The 16084-nt window shown below is 31.0% G+C and overlaps 2 protein-coding genes across 2 annotated transcripts; one reads left to right on the plus strand and one right to left on the minus strand.

Annotated features, from left to right (window-relative positions):
- Nucleotides 1-7233: 7233 nt before the first annotated feature.
- LOC127902646 (uncharacterized) lies at nucleotides 7234-7803 on the plus strand. Its single transcript, XM_052442354.1, has 3 exons — nucleotides 7234-7301; nucleotides 7386-7559; nucleotides 7657-7803. Exons 1-3 carry the CDS (start codon nucleotides 7261-7263, stop codon nucleotides 7763-7765), a joined length of 324 nt encoding a protein of 107 aa, XP_052298314.1. The 5' UTR covers nucleotides 7234-7260; the 3' UTR covers nucleotides 7766-7803.
- Nucleotides 7804-9521: 1718 nt separating this feature from the next.
- LOC127902223 (secreted RxLR effector protein 161-like) lies at nucleotides 9522-9995 on the minus strand. The gene has a single exon (XM_052441051.1). The coding sequence runs from the start codon at nucleotides 9993-9995 to the stop codon at nucleotides 9522-9524; it is 474 nt and encodes a 157-aa protein (XP_052297011.1).
- Between the last annotated feature and the right edge of the window lie 6089 nt (nucleotides 9996-16084).

Raw genomic sequence — 16084 nt, forward strand, 5'->3', positions numbered from 1 at the left:
AGTTAATAAATATGGATTGTCTTTATATACGGTTTTGAATTTACCTTTTTTTTTTAAAGATTGCACAATTTCTTATAAATTTTTCTCTAATTTATAGGAGAACTATCAGTTGCTAATCAACTAGAAAACATTCTAGTGATTTAGGATTGCTCAGGATTAATTGTGAGTGGAATGTTTGCAAATTAATACATATGTTATTATTAATTTATAAGTTTTTCATATAAGAACAAAATATTGAGTTTACATGTATTATATTTATTTCTTGCATAAATTTGAATAAAATATTTGCTAGAGTAGTTCTATGAAATTGTGATACCGTCAAACTGAATTCATGATTAATAATTTAGTCTTGGCATGCCATAGACGACCAAATCCATTAATTAGATAAACAGATCTGGCTTAGAAATTAAAATAAGCTTAAATTACCACTACATTGACAATGTGAAAGCATTCCATGTAATTAGCGTTTGGTCACTAGACTATTAAATTGGAAGAGTAATAATGCAGTTTCTAATATTTTATTTCAATATTGGTTGTAGATGCATATAATCCATTTTAGTTTTTAGAAATATAATTGTTGAGTCCAATATATTTTGTGTTGACTATTCATGGTCTCTAGTAGTTTTTTTGGCTATGGTTAATATTGTTAAATATAAGTGTACTGTAAAAATTATTTCACTTTATAGGAATCCATTGATTTATAGGACTCATTGATTACAAGAGCTGTAAGTGATTTTTCCAGAATTATGAATTTATTATTGGAGCTATAATTATAATAATTGATATTTTGGTATGGTAATTGATTTTATGTACTTGCAGATGAGGAAAAATGAAGCCGCGGATTGATATTGAGTGACCTTGCGCTTTTTTTTGTTGGATAATGTTTATTGAAACTAATTTAATAATTTGTTGTCAAAAACTTAGTTTGGTACTTATTATTTTTTCTCTCCAAATAGTGTAATTGAATTATGTTAATTTAAGTGATGAGTTTGAGATATTTATTATGTAAATTGTTTTGCGAGATTTGGTATACGTAATAGGTTTTGAGTTTTTTTTTAATTGTAAAAAAAAAAGAAAATATAATTAAAACAAAAATATACTATTAACCAAAACTAGCATAACAACACTAAATTCTGACACTAAGTATTGTAGTCACATAACTTATTGACATGTAAATTTATCATTAAATACTAACATTACAGTGTCACTGTTTTGGCGATACTATAGTGACACGAATTACTGACATGTAAAATAGTATTATCAAATACTAATACTATAGTGTCATTATTTTTATGATACTATAATGACACGAATTATTGACACCAAACGTTCTGGCTTGAGCATTACTATCACAATTAACAAGTGTCAGCAAAAGTGATTACTGACACTAAGTTGGTGTCAGTAAAACTCATTTTTGTAGTAGTGTATTCATGTTTTGGACTTAAAAGGAAGTTATGGTGACTCATATTCCCAATAACATTAATTAAACACGTGAATATATATGTACAATTGAAAATGGAATCAACAGTCCATATTTTCCTGAAACCTAAATAATTCTAAATTAATATGTCCAGATATTATCTTCATCTTTCTATTTTGGACATTGATTTTAAGTAAGTCACCATATAAATAAGACAAGATTTTACTAAATTACATAAAATGATAAATATCAGTTTAACTAAATTAAAATAATTTTACCTCTACAAATCATGAACCGTTTCATCTTTAAATCCTAATATTGGAAATTTCATCATTTCAATTATCAAACTAAAAAGGAGAATATACTTCTGACTGATTTACTTCCTGCAGTCCTTTCATTTACAAAACAAAATTGTGAATCTTCGAGATTGATTCAAAAACATAATTAAGCTAAATGTTTATGAAATATTTGTTTCCAAAAGATAATATGTTCCTTTTTCAAGGCGTCCTAAGTAGAGCTACTACCAGGGCTGGCAAAATCCGGTTTGCTAATAAATCTAACATAACATTGTCAAAGATTAACAAGCTGTATCTCCCGCTGCTTATCAATGGGAACTGCAATGGCAATTCGTATAGGAAGTGCAGTCTTGGTAAGCAGCTGACAGCAAAATCTTTTGCAATAATCTAATAAATCATTTCAAATCTTTTTAATTTTTAATCTTTTTTAAATTCATTAGTTGATCCCACTTTTGCAGAGTTTTACTTTGGGATTTATGTCTGAATTTCCACTACTTCTCTCAATCCAAATCTTGCGTTTTCTATGTGGACGCGCTTATTCCCTGCCCCTAAGTGCCCCAATTGCACGCTTTGTATCATAATTTAATAATTGCCCTCAAGAGTTTGACAGAGTGATCTTTAAGTTGTATCTTTTGTTATTCACTCGATTTCGAATATTCTGGGAAAGATAGGAATTAAAAAATTAATTTAAAATTTGTTGATCTCCTACTTTAATTAAAAAAAAAAAGTTTACAAAACATAATATTAAACCAATCCAGATTAATATTCTAATTGATTATTGTTAATCTTGGTTGGGGCTTCCCATTCTTAGATGGAAGTCACACACATTCATGGCTCCACTCTCTCTTGTGGTTCTGATGGGATTTACACTTCAATTACCTTTTGCATGCACATGAAGGTATATACACAAGTTATTCGTCTTTCAAATAATTGTTAATTAGCTCCCATGTCATAACTTTTTCTTTCATTTTTCCCTTTTTTTTTTTAAATTTCTTTGAAGTAGTTTAATTTTGATTCACACATACAGCTATAGGTGCTTGATAGACCTTTTGTAATAAATAATAATAATAATTTCCAAGTATCTAGTTGTAGCTTTTATTAATTCTCTGTCCGTCTACTTAATAAATAATATCTACCTTCAATATTTCAATGAAAAATATTGGAGTCAAATCAGCAAAGACTTTATATTGGGAGTAAGGAAACTGATACAATCCCAAAAACCTGAAAAACAATATTCGAATCTCATTTCTGCGAATTTAGGGAAAAAAAAAAGGAATAAAAACCTCATATAATTACTTTTCTGTGTAAGAAGCAACTGACAAGGCTAACACAAGTGTATGAACGGACTAAATGGTTGTTTGCAATGAGCTTCTTCTCGAAAACTTCCAAAAAGCTTGGAGCTATAGCAGCTGATTATCATCCTCCGGTTGTAATGCATAGCCATCTTGTAGCGCCGAAGAAACGAGCTGTTTGTTCAATAGTTTCTGAAGATTTGTAATGCTAATAATACCTTCACTGTGTGTATTTTTTTGATTTGTTAAATGAAATGATCTTTGAGAGGAGTATTTGAATGAGGCCTTGTTGCTCGGACTTATGTTTACGATGGCGCCGTGTCTTTTTGTCAATGGCGATGCAATTGTTTTAAAGCAGCCTGAGGATTGATGGCCAGCAAAGATATTAACAAGTTGCTAAGATTTGATTTTTTCCATTAAGTGGTTGTTCTCATTGGATCTAGGTCAAATCCGATTAAAACAAATAAAATTTATATTTTAGGGGAAGAATGAATTAAGCTTGGTTTAGGTATGTTTTTCTGACATTTGGGGCAAGAGATACAGCTGACGTGATCTGGGAGGTGAGATGCAATTATTTAGGAGGTGAACTGAGGTGATTTGGGAGGTGAATTGAGTCTTTTGAACTTAGAATAACACGGAGAGCTCATCAGAGCTCGTGAGAGTTAATTTAGAGAGTCGACATAAGAAGCTCAGGGAATAGCTCTAGTGAACTCGAGGAGCTCACATGTTTTCATTTTAGAGGCAGACTTTTAAAATTGTTGGGGTAATAAAATAATAGAATGTTTTAGTAAACCAAAAATGACCTAACCCCATAAGTTGCGTTTTAAATCTCTACCATGGCAATAAATTAAGAATGCAACAGCACAAATTACTGCATGTTGAGTTAAATATTTTTCATATGGCTGTACAAATGGGAGAAACTTGCACATGGTAGTTGGGTTTTCGGAGTTGGGAATCATGAAAGTGTTTTCATTATGAAAATTATTGCCGAAAGCGAATGAGAGTGTTGATTGTTGAAATGCCAAAAAATAAAAATAAAAAAGTTTCTTTACTAATTGAAGTGTCACAACGTAGCAATGCTTGAAAGCAATTTTACAAGATGTTAATTGTTAAAAGTATAACCAAATTAGATTATTAATTGCAACTAAATCATTAATTTTTCATGAATCTTCATTCATATAACAATAAAATTTGCATGTGCATAATAAATATAACATTCCAAATCTATGTTCATATTAATTTAGTTGAATAGGCCAACACGTTTTGTATAAGTCGACATGGACTTTGTTTTTTTTCCCTTTCATACTTTTTTTTAAAATTAGAGTGAATATTTAAAAATAATTAGTTGGTTTTAAATTAAAAAAAAAACTAAAGTTTTTGATAGGATTTTAATCAATTTTATATGAATTTCAAAGAATCTCTAAATTTTGACAAATTTTGTACTTCATAGACTCATTTCTAGAGAGCTTATCTGCAAAGCTCAGTAAACTCATGGTATAACTCAGTAAGTTTATATATCAAATGTGATTTTGGCATCAAAACTATCATAATCAGAATAGAATAAGAATAAACAATAAAGAACACACAATATTTTATGTAATTTGGTCTTTTGGCCAACATCTATTGGAGTATTCATCTTCGATCCACAATGTATCTGAAGTATTACATGATCTGTTTTACAGTATCAATAAAATCTTATTGAGGTTGTTTATAGTGGATAATAACATGAGGGAGATGTAGGTCTTATGGAGAATAGTTGAGGAGCTTATTTGTGAGATGAGGTGGCCAAGCTTTTCAATGGAGGTATAAAAATGGAGAGAGAAGAAGATGAAGCAACCTCTAAAGAAATTAGATTTGAGAAAAAAAGGGGGGCCTAGGGTTAGATGGAGCAAAAGGAGAGAGAGAGAGAGCTAGAGATCCCTTTTAAAATTGAAATCTGGAGCTTATATAGGAGTGTTCTTGAGGTATTTTGGTAATTTTCGATAGCTCGCAAATTTTCATTGGTTTGTCCTCTACAAATAAGGTTATTTTAGTATTTTTTTTTCTTAGTGATCTCTTGATGGTGATATCCATGAGCTTGGGAGTAAGGAAACCTCCAACTACCTTTTTGCCTTCACAGTTGGGCACATGGCAGTCTCTCGACCCTATGGTCCTGTTGCTTTATTGGTCGTATCAAAAGGACAACTGATGTGGTTTTTTTCTCATTGCTTAGTTAGAGAATCTCTATTTTCATTGGCTCCTCATCTTTAGCCAAAAAAAGATATTTCCGTCGCTCTCATGATTGCGTGCACTATTCACGTGTTAGCCCTAACCATCAAAATTTGGCTTTCAATAATACCCGTTGACGTTGAGTATTTTGCCGAAACTATCATTTCCTTTGGGAGTTTATCTCCTAGTTCCTAGTAAGCTATCTTGTTGTCCTAGTCAAACAAAGTGGCTTCTCTTTTTTTATTTTTCTTACCATGTGTCACTAAGTTATTGGCCCACTTGAGCACCCAAATTTTCCCCCAAACAAAGAATAAGTTACATAGGTTTACCTTATTGAAATGATCTTTTAGAGGACCATTTGATTGAGGACTTGTTGCTTAGAAATATGTTTATGATGGTGCCGTGTCTTTTTGTCAACGGAGATGCAATTGTTTTAAAGGAGCCTGAAGATTGATGGTCAGGAAAATATTAAAAAGAAATTCAAGTATTGAAATGACGAAGACTCAAGGCATTTTGGTAAACAAGAACTTACCAGGCTGTTGTAAAGAATTGAACTTTGGAGAAAAGTTTAAACACTGCATTTGAAGCATGATTAATATTTTGCTATGTTTCTTCCCCTGCTAACTCTGAAAAAATTATTCTGTTCATTAGTGATGGAATCCGGAAGAGATTGAGGAAAGCTATGCAATTAATACGCACTTGCAAGACAGTTGACTATGTAAATTAATTACAGCCCTTTATAAATGTGTGAAAATGTAAAGGCATTATGAATACTTTTTCAGAACAAAGATTTGGCACACTCTACATATACATTATAATCTGGGTCAATTGAGAATCGAGATACATACATTGTACAACTCAAAAGTCTACCGATCATGGTTCTGTAATCTACTCTCATTAATAATATGAAAAGAAATCTGTTAGGAATTTAGATCTATTAGAAATAGATGTAGGTAATTAAAAACTAAAAATTAACAACTTAATTTTTTCCGGAAGTACTATTCACTGTTACTGTTCATGACTACTGTTCACCGTGACTGTTCGTTGTTACTGTTCATGAATACTGTTCATCCGCATAAAAAATATTAATTTTCCAATAACATAATAAAATGCAGAAAATAAATGACATGGAGATTTTTACGTGGTTCAGATTAACCAATCCTACATCCACGAGGCCACACCAAGATGAAAAGCAATTCACTAAGTTGAGATGTTACAACCTATGGATTTACCAAACTTAAGATTCTCACTTACAGTTTATCACCATACAGTTTACTCAACCTTAGACTGAATCTGCTTCTATTGAATCATTGCTACCCCTCTTGATTCACGATCCTCAAGGCACTTCACAAAGTGATCAATAGCAATTCTTCAATTCTTTAATATCTAGTAATCCAAGATCCACATAGACTCTCCGCAGAGATGAACAGAAGATAAGAAAACAAATCAACACAACATGATGCTCCAAATCCAAATTCTCTAGGGAGGAGGCCGAATTTTGCTTCTCTATTTTATGCTCTGTGTTGTGCATCAAACTTCAATTGTGAAATATCTCTCTTTATATAGACACTAGAGTTTCACCAAAATAGCAAGTCTTAAAAGACTTGGATTCTTTCCAAATAAGACATGAATCTGAATAGGAATAAATCCGATCTTCTTGCCTTGCTTGTCTCCTAAGAAATATCTAGAGCATTTAATGAACTTCCTGTTTGAACCAACTTCTTGCTCTAAATAGATTTCATGCGCCAATTATAAAATCCCACCATTAATTGACTTGCTAAATTAGACATCTAATTAAATTAGGAAACAAATATTCCTAATAAATTAGAATCTCACTAAATTAGGGAATTAATAAATTAATCCCTATTACAAGATATGCAATAAATAAATTTCTAATTTAACTAGACTTGCCATAAAATGCCAACTCTATAAATATTGGACTTAACAATCTCCCCCTTTAGCATTCTTGTGGCAAAAGCAATCCAACACAAGTCTTCCATGAACTTTGGAGCTCACTTTGGAGGAAATTCAAGATCTTATTGATATGCAAGAGCTTTCACAAAACTGCATTGTTGTATACATGAGGTATTATACTTCAATAATGCTTTATAGTTTGTCGATTATTTTTGTTTCACTTTAATTGACCTAGCATTTTTTCTTATATACTAGATATCTTTGTGCTGAAACGAAGGCCAGACTAATTAATGAAAAGTTTGGGTTCATTCATCCTACCACTCTTTCTTTTTTGGATGAGAGTACTTTCAAACAGAAAGCAAAAACCCTTGTTGATCGCTTCCAAGAATTGAGTGCAAAACAATTTATCTTCTTACCATATAATCCTAGGTTAGTTATTTTGTTGCTTTAAATATCTTTGTTTATCTACTTAGTTTTTACTTTTTAATTAGTATTTTTTTGTAACTCTTTATTCATTTGTTAATAGTTGTCATTGGATCTTGCTTGTGATAGACTTGCCCTCAATGGTTGTTCATTATTTGAATTCAGTGAGAAATGAAATCAGTGTTGATATAAAAAAAATTGTAACTGTGTAAGTATAGTAAAGATATTTAGCTATAAGTGTACTAGTGGTTTTTGCTATATATATAAGGGAAATTATCATTTGTATACCCTTAGTTTACTCCATTATCAAAAATACTATAACACTTTGAGGGTGTATCAATCGTCCACCCTAAGTTGACAAAATGTATCAGCTGACCACCAAACTGTTACTTGCCGTTTAAGTATGATGACGTCAGAAGGGTAATTTGGTCTTTTCATATGATACAAGTGATAATTTAAGGGTATACAAGTGATAAAAAGAGAATTTAAGGGTATACAGGTGATAATTTTCAAGGGTAAAATCATCAATTCACTGTAATTCCGTTAACTTTCAAACGGCAACTAACAGTTTGGTGGTCAGCTGATACATTTTGTCAACTAAAGGTGGACGATTGATACACCCTCAAAGTGTTGTAGTATTTTTAATAACAGAGCAAATATAGGGTATACGAATGATAATTTCCCTATATATAATTATTGAGTTTAATATTTCATATTTGATTTGTATTTTTTTGTAGGGGGATTAGAATGTTTCTTACAAAAAATTATATATACCGTTGGAAAGCTTATTGAATCAGCTTTTCACAAAATTTTATAGAATCAAATTTAGAGTTCTATACACAAAGTTATGACCAAAAGATCGCAACATGCTTAGTTGTAAAGGGAAAAGCTTGTTAATGCATTATAAAAAAAATGAGTTTTGCTTAAAAAAAAAAAGTGACTCTTAGGACCTAAAAACATATCATTATGAAGAAACATGAGAATGCACATGCATCATGATTTTTTTTCTTTTTTCTTTTTTTTAATGCATTAATAATGAAATTGAAAAAAACAAATGTTTGAGAATTTTTCACAACAAGCACTAATTCATGTAATCAAGATTCTAATTTCCTCAATTAAGTAAAGATTAAAGAAATTTAAGCTTGTGTGTGTGTGTGCAAACAAATCAATCTAAACATTTTTCCCAAAAATTCATCAATTTTCACAGTCAAGGTATTAAATATAAAACATAGAGTTGGTCAAACTAACCTTATCATCTTGATGTCCAATTTTTGATCATTTTAATTTACAGACCTTCTCTTTTTTTTTTTTTGATAGCAAAGCCCCCCCCCTTTTTGTTTAAATCTATGGTCAGGAGCTTTCACTCTACTAGTTCGTCCTCTGTCATATTTATGATACGCAGACTCAGATTACTCAAGGATAGCTTCACTCTTAAGAGTTATAAGTAGCTATTTCTGACCACAGTGTCTGCATATATTTGAGGTCTTATGACAAGATAAGAATCAAGGCAAACAGTCATAACTCAAGTTAAATATTCTCAACAGAGAGCATGTCAATATCAAAACCTTGAGTCAAAGTAGAGACTGAATTGTCATTCATGTGCTTTTGAAGAAAGGTTAAATAACTCTAATCAAAACTTATTCAAGGCTTTCAAATCTTTAAAAACATGAAAAATTGCCTGTCGTCTAAAACACAGAACAAAAAAAAAAAACAATGATTTTAAATTAAAATACATGTCCTATATCTAATGCACAAATGCATGACTCAAAGCAAAAAAAAAAAAAAAAACATTTCGACTTACATGGAACACACACCTAAAGCTTTCCTTAAGGATTCAAATCATTTGGAATATAAAGCTTTTGTGAAAATATCTGCAAGCTGTTTTTCTATATCAATGTATTCTAAGGACACATTCTTGCTCTCAACTAAATCCTTAATGAAGTGATGACGAATACAATATGCATAGTTCTAGTGTTGAACAAGATTTTTAGAAATATTGATAGCACTTGTGTTATCACAAAACACAATCAAAATACCCTGAGCCATACCATAATCTTCAAGCATTTGTTTCATCCAGAGCAATTGGGTGCAACAACTTCCAGCTGCAATATATTCAGCTTCAGCCATGGAAAGAGAAATTGAATTCTGTTTCTTGCTATGCCACGATACTAAGTTATTTCCAAGATAAAAACATCCTCTAGTGGTGCTTTTTCTATCATTAGTATTGCCAGCCCAATCTGCATCACTATATCCTGCAAGACTTGAATTAGTGTCATTAGTGTACCAAATTCCATCATTAATTGTTCCACTAGCAAAATGAGTGATTTGTTTGACAGCAGCTAAGTGTGATTCCTTTGGATTTGCTTGGTACCTAGCACATACACCAACACTGAAGAATATATCTGGTCTACTTGCAGTCAAATAAAGTAAGCTACCAATCATGCTTTTGTAAAGACTAGGATCCACACTAGAACCACTATCATCAATAGTCAACTTGGCATTAGTACTTAGGGGGGGCGTGAAATGCAAGTTATGCAACCCAAGAGGGGGGGTGAATTGGGATTTTAAAATTTATGCAATACAATTCGCACAACAATTTAATCTATTGCCTTAATCAAATCAAAAACAATAAATTCAATCAAGCACAATATTAAAAGAGTAAGGGAAGAGAAAACAAACACAAGGATTTTTACGTGGTTCGGCTATCCCCGCCTACGTCCATGCCTCCAAGCTCACCCGGCTTGAGGATTTCACTATCCAAGCCTCCCAAGGCTTCAACTGTTTACAATTGACTTCCAAGGTGTCAATGGACCTTTACAACAAGAGATTATATCCCAAATCTCTTCACCCCAAGTTTTTCTCACACTTATACACTCACAATTTGATAAGAAATGAAAATTACAACAAAAACTCTCTTTAAGAGTGGATATACAAATAATAGCTCAACAATGATTCAATCAATGATGATTTACGTTTTGGAAGCTCAATATATGTTGTATGATCTTATATTTGCTTGCATTAGTTCTTAGAATGAAGTTTGAGTTGAGTTTTTATAGTTAAAGCCCGAAAACTAGCCGTTATAGGCAAATTCTCACGCCCAAGCGGTTAGCTGCTTGATTTATCCAGCTAGCCGCTCAGGAGCAGTGATATTACCGTTATTTTTGAATTTTGCTACAGTAGCATTGTTCACTAAAATCGCACTTTGGCCCAAAACTTTGTATAATTATAGTAAGGCCCAAAACTTCATAAAACTTTGCAAATAGGTTCAATTTCAGAATTTCCTAAGAATAGTTGTCTTTCCCAAACTTTTTGAAATTATGATATGGCCCCAAAGATGTTATTATTTGGCACAAAGGTCCTTTTTCAACATAATACCCATATTTTTCAAAGTTCTCAAAACCTTTCACTTTAATCCAAAATATTCATAAATTATAGTGTGGCTCAAAACATTTTAAATGTTTGTAAAAACGTCCAACTCGAAGTTTAATACTTATTAAAATCAAAGATTTCAAATCTTAGCATTTAAGTCCAAATTACTCAAATCCACAAAATACTTTACTTTATAAAAATAAAACCTTTTAGTTTATGAAAAGTATTTAATTAAATTAATCTCTTGAGCTTCTCAAATACTAAATCATGCATCAATTAAATCATACCGGCTTTACAAAAATTTATCGCACTAATTTGTTCGTTGAGCTCTAAACTATATTCTTGATGTCGCCGTTGTCCGTTGAGCGTCTTCAAACTTGATTTCACTTGCATAAATATTATCCTTAAAAAACTAGTGAAAATGTGAAATACAATATTTATTAAATCACTTAATACATATGTTTGTTATCAGCAAAATTACATTATGTATAGCCCTTTAGGCTAACAATCTCCCCCTTTTTGATGATGACAAACATCTCATGTATTTTGACATTTATACTCCCCCTTAATACATGACATATATAATTAAACATATAAATCAAATTCAAAACAAAAACTCCCCCTGAATATTTGATTTATGATAATTTGTAAGCTCCCCCTTAATATTTCAAAACCATGCATAAATACTTGAAATACAAAATACGTATTACATGTCTTCATATTCAAAATACATGACTTCTCTCCCTTCATCATCAAAATTACTAGAAATTCATGCGAAGATCGATAATATGTCAATGGTTAATCAAGAAACATATAATAATCAAACATCCAATTAACCATAAACTGATCATGAACCATCATGCCATCAAAAGAATGCTCAAAATGCATATTATCCAAAATCATATTGTATGCTCCCCCTAAATATATGGCCAATTAAAAAATTTAACCAAAATGATATTATCCAAAAACATATCATATTTATCTCCCCCTTCATAAAAAATAGATAGATGCAATCGAAACAATAGCATAAAAAATAATTCGATAAAGAAATTACCAATTTTGTGCGAGCAAAAATTTCGGCAGAGTCTCCCCTTAAAATGAACAAATCCTTAAATATACAACATGGTTAAAAACACTTCCATATAAGCTTAAACAATTATAACAAACCAACAACTCCATCAATTCATCAAGCAACGCACATATAATCATCAATCATGAAAATCATCAAGAAATCAAATTATCCCAAGTTCATGCCGAATTTTTGAAAATTACTCTTCGCAAAGAGGTTTTGATTTGTTTACCAAATTGACATACATATTATCAACTATACAAACTCCATAATTACTAATCACATTAAAAATTAAACTCATTTAGGATCTAATGTGATATTTCAATACAATTTAAAATAAATCTCATACGCTTAAAATTCTCGAAGTAAATTTTTTTTTTAATATCATTTACAACAAGTAATGCATATTAAAAAATGCATCGATAAAGCACAAAAAAATGCATCCATTCACCAATTATAGATTGCATAAGATCAAACTTCATCAAATACAATGTAATCATCAAAATCAACACAGCTATTAAGAAAAGCCATAGTTATGAGTTAAAGAACAAGTGATCAAATTCATTATTACAAATGCTCACATATATTTTTAAGTGATGATCTAGTAGTTACACCTTGTGATGGATCTTTCAAAATTAAGTTCTTAAGGTGAGAAGAAACATACCTCCACTCTTTGGGAGTATATGAAAAGTACCTTCATTTTACTCTGCATTTGTTTCTTCATGTTGCTCCTCTTGATTTTCAAGTGGTGCATTCTTTTGGCTATCTTTTGATAATCTTCTTGTAACTTTTCATCTACATTATCATTAACAACAACTTTCTCCGTAGAGGAAGAATTAGACTCATCAAATATAACATGTATAAATTCTTCCACAATCAAAGTTCTTTTGTTCTACACTCCATAAGTTTTGCTTGTGTTTGAATAGCCAAGAAAAATACCAACATCAAATTTTGGATCAAATTTGCCAAGAATATCTTTTGTGCTCAAAATAAAATATTTGCATCCAAAAACTTTGCAATAACTAATGTTGGGTTTTCTATATTTCCAAAGCTTATAGAGAGTATTATTGAGATGATGTCTAATCAATGTGGTCCTAGCCATTTTTTTTAATAGACCTATTCTTTCTCTCTACAACTCCATTTTATTGTGGAGTCCTAAGTGATGAAAATTTATGCTCAATGGAAAATCATTACAAAAAATCTCAAATGTATGATTTTCAAATTCTCCACCATGATCACTTCTAATACAAGAAATAACAAATAACTCATCTATCATGCATATACATCACACAATCATGAAATATGTAAGTATTCAAAGATTGAGAATTAAAGCATATCACTTATTTATCATGCTTAGGCATTACATAATCATTAAAATCAAAACAAATCCATCATGATGAGTTGACAAGCTATAATCTTATATATATAACCATGCATCATGATAAAGCACTCAATGTTATACACAATGATAATTCGATCATGTAAATATAAAAGTATACTTTCACAAATTCAAGCTACTATCCATTTATCATGATCCACTCAACATAGTAAATAGCCAAGATAAACTTATCCACTTCATGTTAATGCACTTAATGTTATGATACCAAATGAATTATTAGATACTTACTAAGATTAAAAGACCATCACTTATAATCAATAAGGCAATAATTGTTACCAAAACAATTAAATTATATTGTCTCATCATTTTTGCTTACACCATGATCAAGTGATTATCCTCATAAGCTTTTATCAAGGAACTCTCCGCCATTCCTTGATTGTGGTACCTACAAGGAAAACGTTCAAGTTGTGCATTTTGGTACCCAAATACTCTTGGGTCATTGAGTGTTAGATTTGGTTCTTTTTGGAACCCAAATACACTTGACTCCATAATATACATTTCTCTTAATTGGACATCTAAAACTCATATGACAATTTCCATTACAATAATGACAAACAATCTTATAATCACTTGTGGAGGTAGCCTTAACAAAATAATTTTTATAATATTTTTGTTTCAAGTTAGGCTTATACCCAAGTCCTCCTTTCTCAAACACACATTTTTGAGTGCTTAGTAATTTTTCTAAGTTCTTTTGACCACTTGTGAATTTTAACACAATTTCATTAAGCTCATTACTCTTTTTCTTAAGCACTTCATTTTCTTTCAATAACTCGTCAACATGTGATTTTTCATGCTCATTTGAAATACTTTGTTTACCTTTAAATGGTGCAATTCTATCATGCAACATTTTATTATCTAACTCTAGTCCTTTAATCTTTTCATTTAATGAATCATTGCATTTTTGTAAAGCATCCTTTTCATTTTTCAAGTCAACTAAATATAATTCTAGATGCTCATGTGAAGTACTAGGTTTCTCATTTGATAATGCAACTCTATCATGCAATGTTTTATTCTCTAATTCTAGGCATATAATCTTTGCACTTAGAGTTTCATTTTCATTTGTGAGCTCTACCATTTTCTTTTTAAAACATGCATTCTTTTTACCAATTTTCATCCACTCATCATACAATTCTTTAAACGCATCATGTAATTCATCATAAGTAGGAAGATCATTTACCTCATCAAGTTTATCATCCGATTCATCTCCAATTGCCATAAGTGCCAAATTCGACACTTCATGAAATTCCTCCTCGTTTGTAGTCTTGTCATACACAATTTCAAGTTTTCTCCAAATTTCATAAGCATTAGAATAATTTGAAACTCTATGAAATTCATTTTTATCTAAGGCACAAAATAAAGCATTCATAGCCTTGGAATTTAAAGATATCTTTTTTTTATCCAACTCACTTAAAGCATTCTTTCTAGGAATGAATAAATCATCACAAACAACTTCCTAAATTTCATAATCTAAAGCTTGTAAATAAATTCTCATCCTAGTTTTCCAATAAGGATAATCATTTCCATTGAAAAATGGAGGTCTAGTGGTAGATTGACCTTCCATGATGGTTGAGCTAATTTGGGTTGCTATAGATCTTTAACTCTAGACGATTAAGTCTACACAAGAGCACTTTGCTCTGATACCAAATGAAATGCAAGTTATGCAACCCAAGAGAGGGGGTGAATTGGGATTTTAAAATTTATGCAATACAATTCGCACAACAATTTAATCTATTGCCTTAATCAAATCAAAAACAATAAATTCAATCAAGCATAATATTAAAAGAGTAAGGGAAGAGAAAACAAACACAAGGATTTTTACGTGGTTCGGCTATCCCCGCCTACGTCCACGCCTCCAAGCTCACCCGGCTTGAGGATTTCACTATCCAAGCCTCCCAAGGCTTCAAATGTTTACAATTGACTTCCAAGGTATCAATGGACCTTTACAACAAGAGATTATATCCCCAATCTCTTCCCCCTAAGTTTTTCTCACACTTGTACACTCACAATTTGATAAGAAATGAAAATTACAACAAAAACTCTCTTTAAGAGTGGATACGCAAATAATAGCTCAACAATGATTCAATCTATGATGATTTACGTTTTGGAAGCTCAATATATGTTGTATGATCTTATATTTGCTTGCATTAGTTCTTAGAATGAAGTTTGAGTTGAGTTTTTATAGTTAAAGTCCGAAAACTAGCCGTTATAGGCAAATACCCGCGCCCAAGCGGTTAGCTGCTTGATTTATCTGGCTAGCCGCTCAGGAACAATGATATTACCGTTATTTTTGAATTTTGCTATAGTAACATTGTTCACTAAAATCACACTTTGGCCCAAAACTTTCTATAATTATACTAAGGCCTAAAACTTCATAAAACTTTGTAAATAGGTTCAATTTCAGAATTTCCTAAGAATAGTTGTCTTTCCCAAACTTTCTAAAATTATGATATGGCCCCAAAGATGTTATTATTTCGCACAAAGGTCCTTTTTCAACATAATACTCATATTTTTCAAAGTTCTCAAAACCTTTTACTTTAGTCCAAAATATTCATAAATTATAGTATGGCTCAAAACATTTTAAATGTTTGTAAAAACGTCCAACTCTGAAATTTAATACTTATTAAAATCAAAGATTTCAAATCTTAGCATTTAAGTCCAAATTACTCAAATCCACAAAATACTTTACTTTATAAA

This window comes from Citrus sinensis, chromosome 5 (genome assembly GCF_022201045.2).
Source record: "Citrus sinensis cultivar Valencia sweet orange chromosome 5, DVS_A1.0, whole genome shotgun sequence".
Lineage (NCBI taxonomy): Eukaryota > Viridiplantae > Streptophyta > Magnoliopsida > Sapindales > Rutaceae > Citrus > Citrus sinensis.

Bases quoted from the DNA above. Each gene is read 5' to 3' on its own strand.
- LOC127902646 (XM_052442354.1), top strand. From the start codon at position 7,261: ATGCAAGAGCTTTCACAAAACTGCATTGTTGTATACATGAG. The intron at 7,302-7,385 runs GTATTATACTTC...CTTATATACTAG, and splicing joins TGCATTGTTGTATACATGAG to ATATCTTTGTGCTGAAACGA. The intron at 7,560-7,656 runs GTTAGTTATTTT...ATTTGTTAATAG, and splicing joins TTCTTACCATATAATCCTAG to TTGTCATTGGATCTTGCTTG.
- LOC127902223 (XM_052441051.1), bottom strand. From the start codon at position 9,995: ATGATTGGTAGCTTACTTTATTTGACTGCAAGTAGACCAGATATATTC.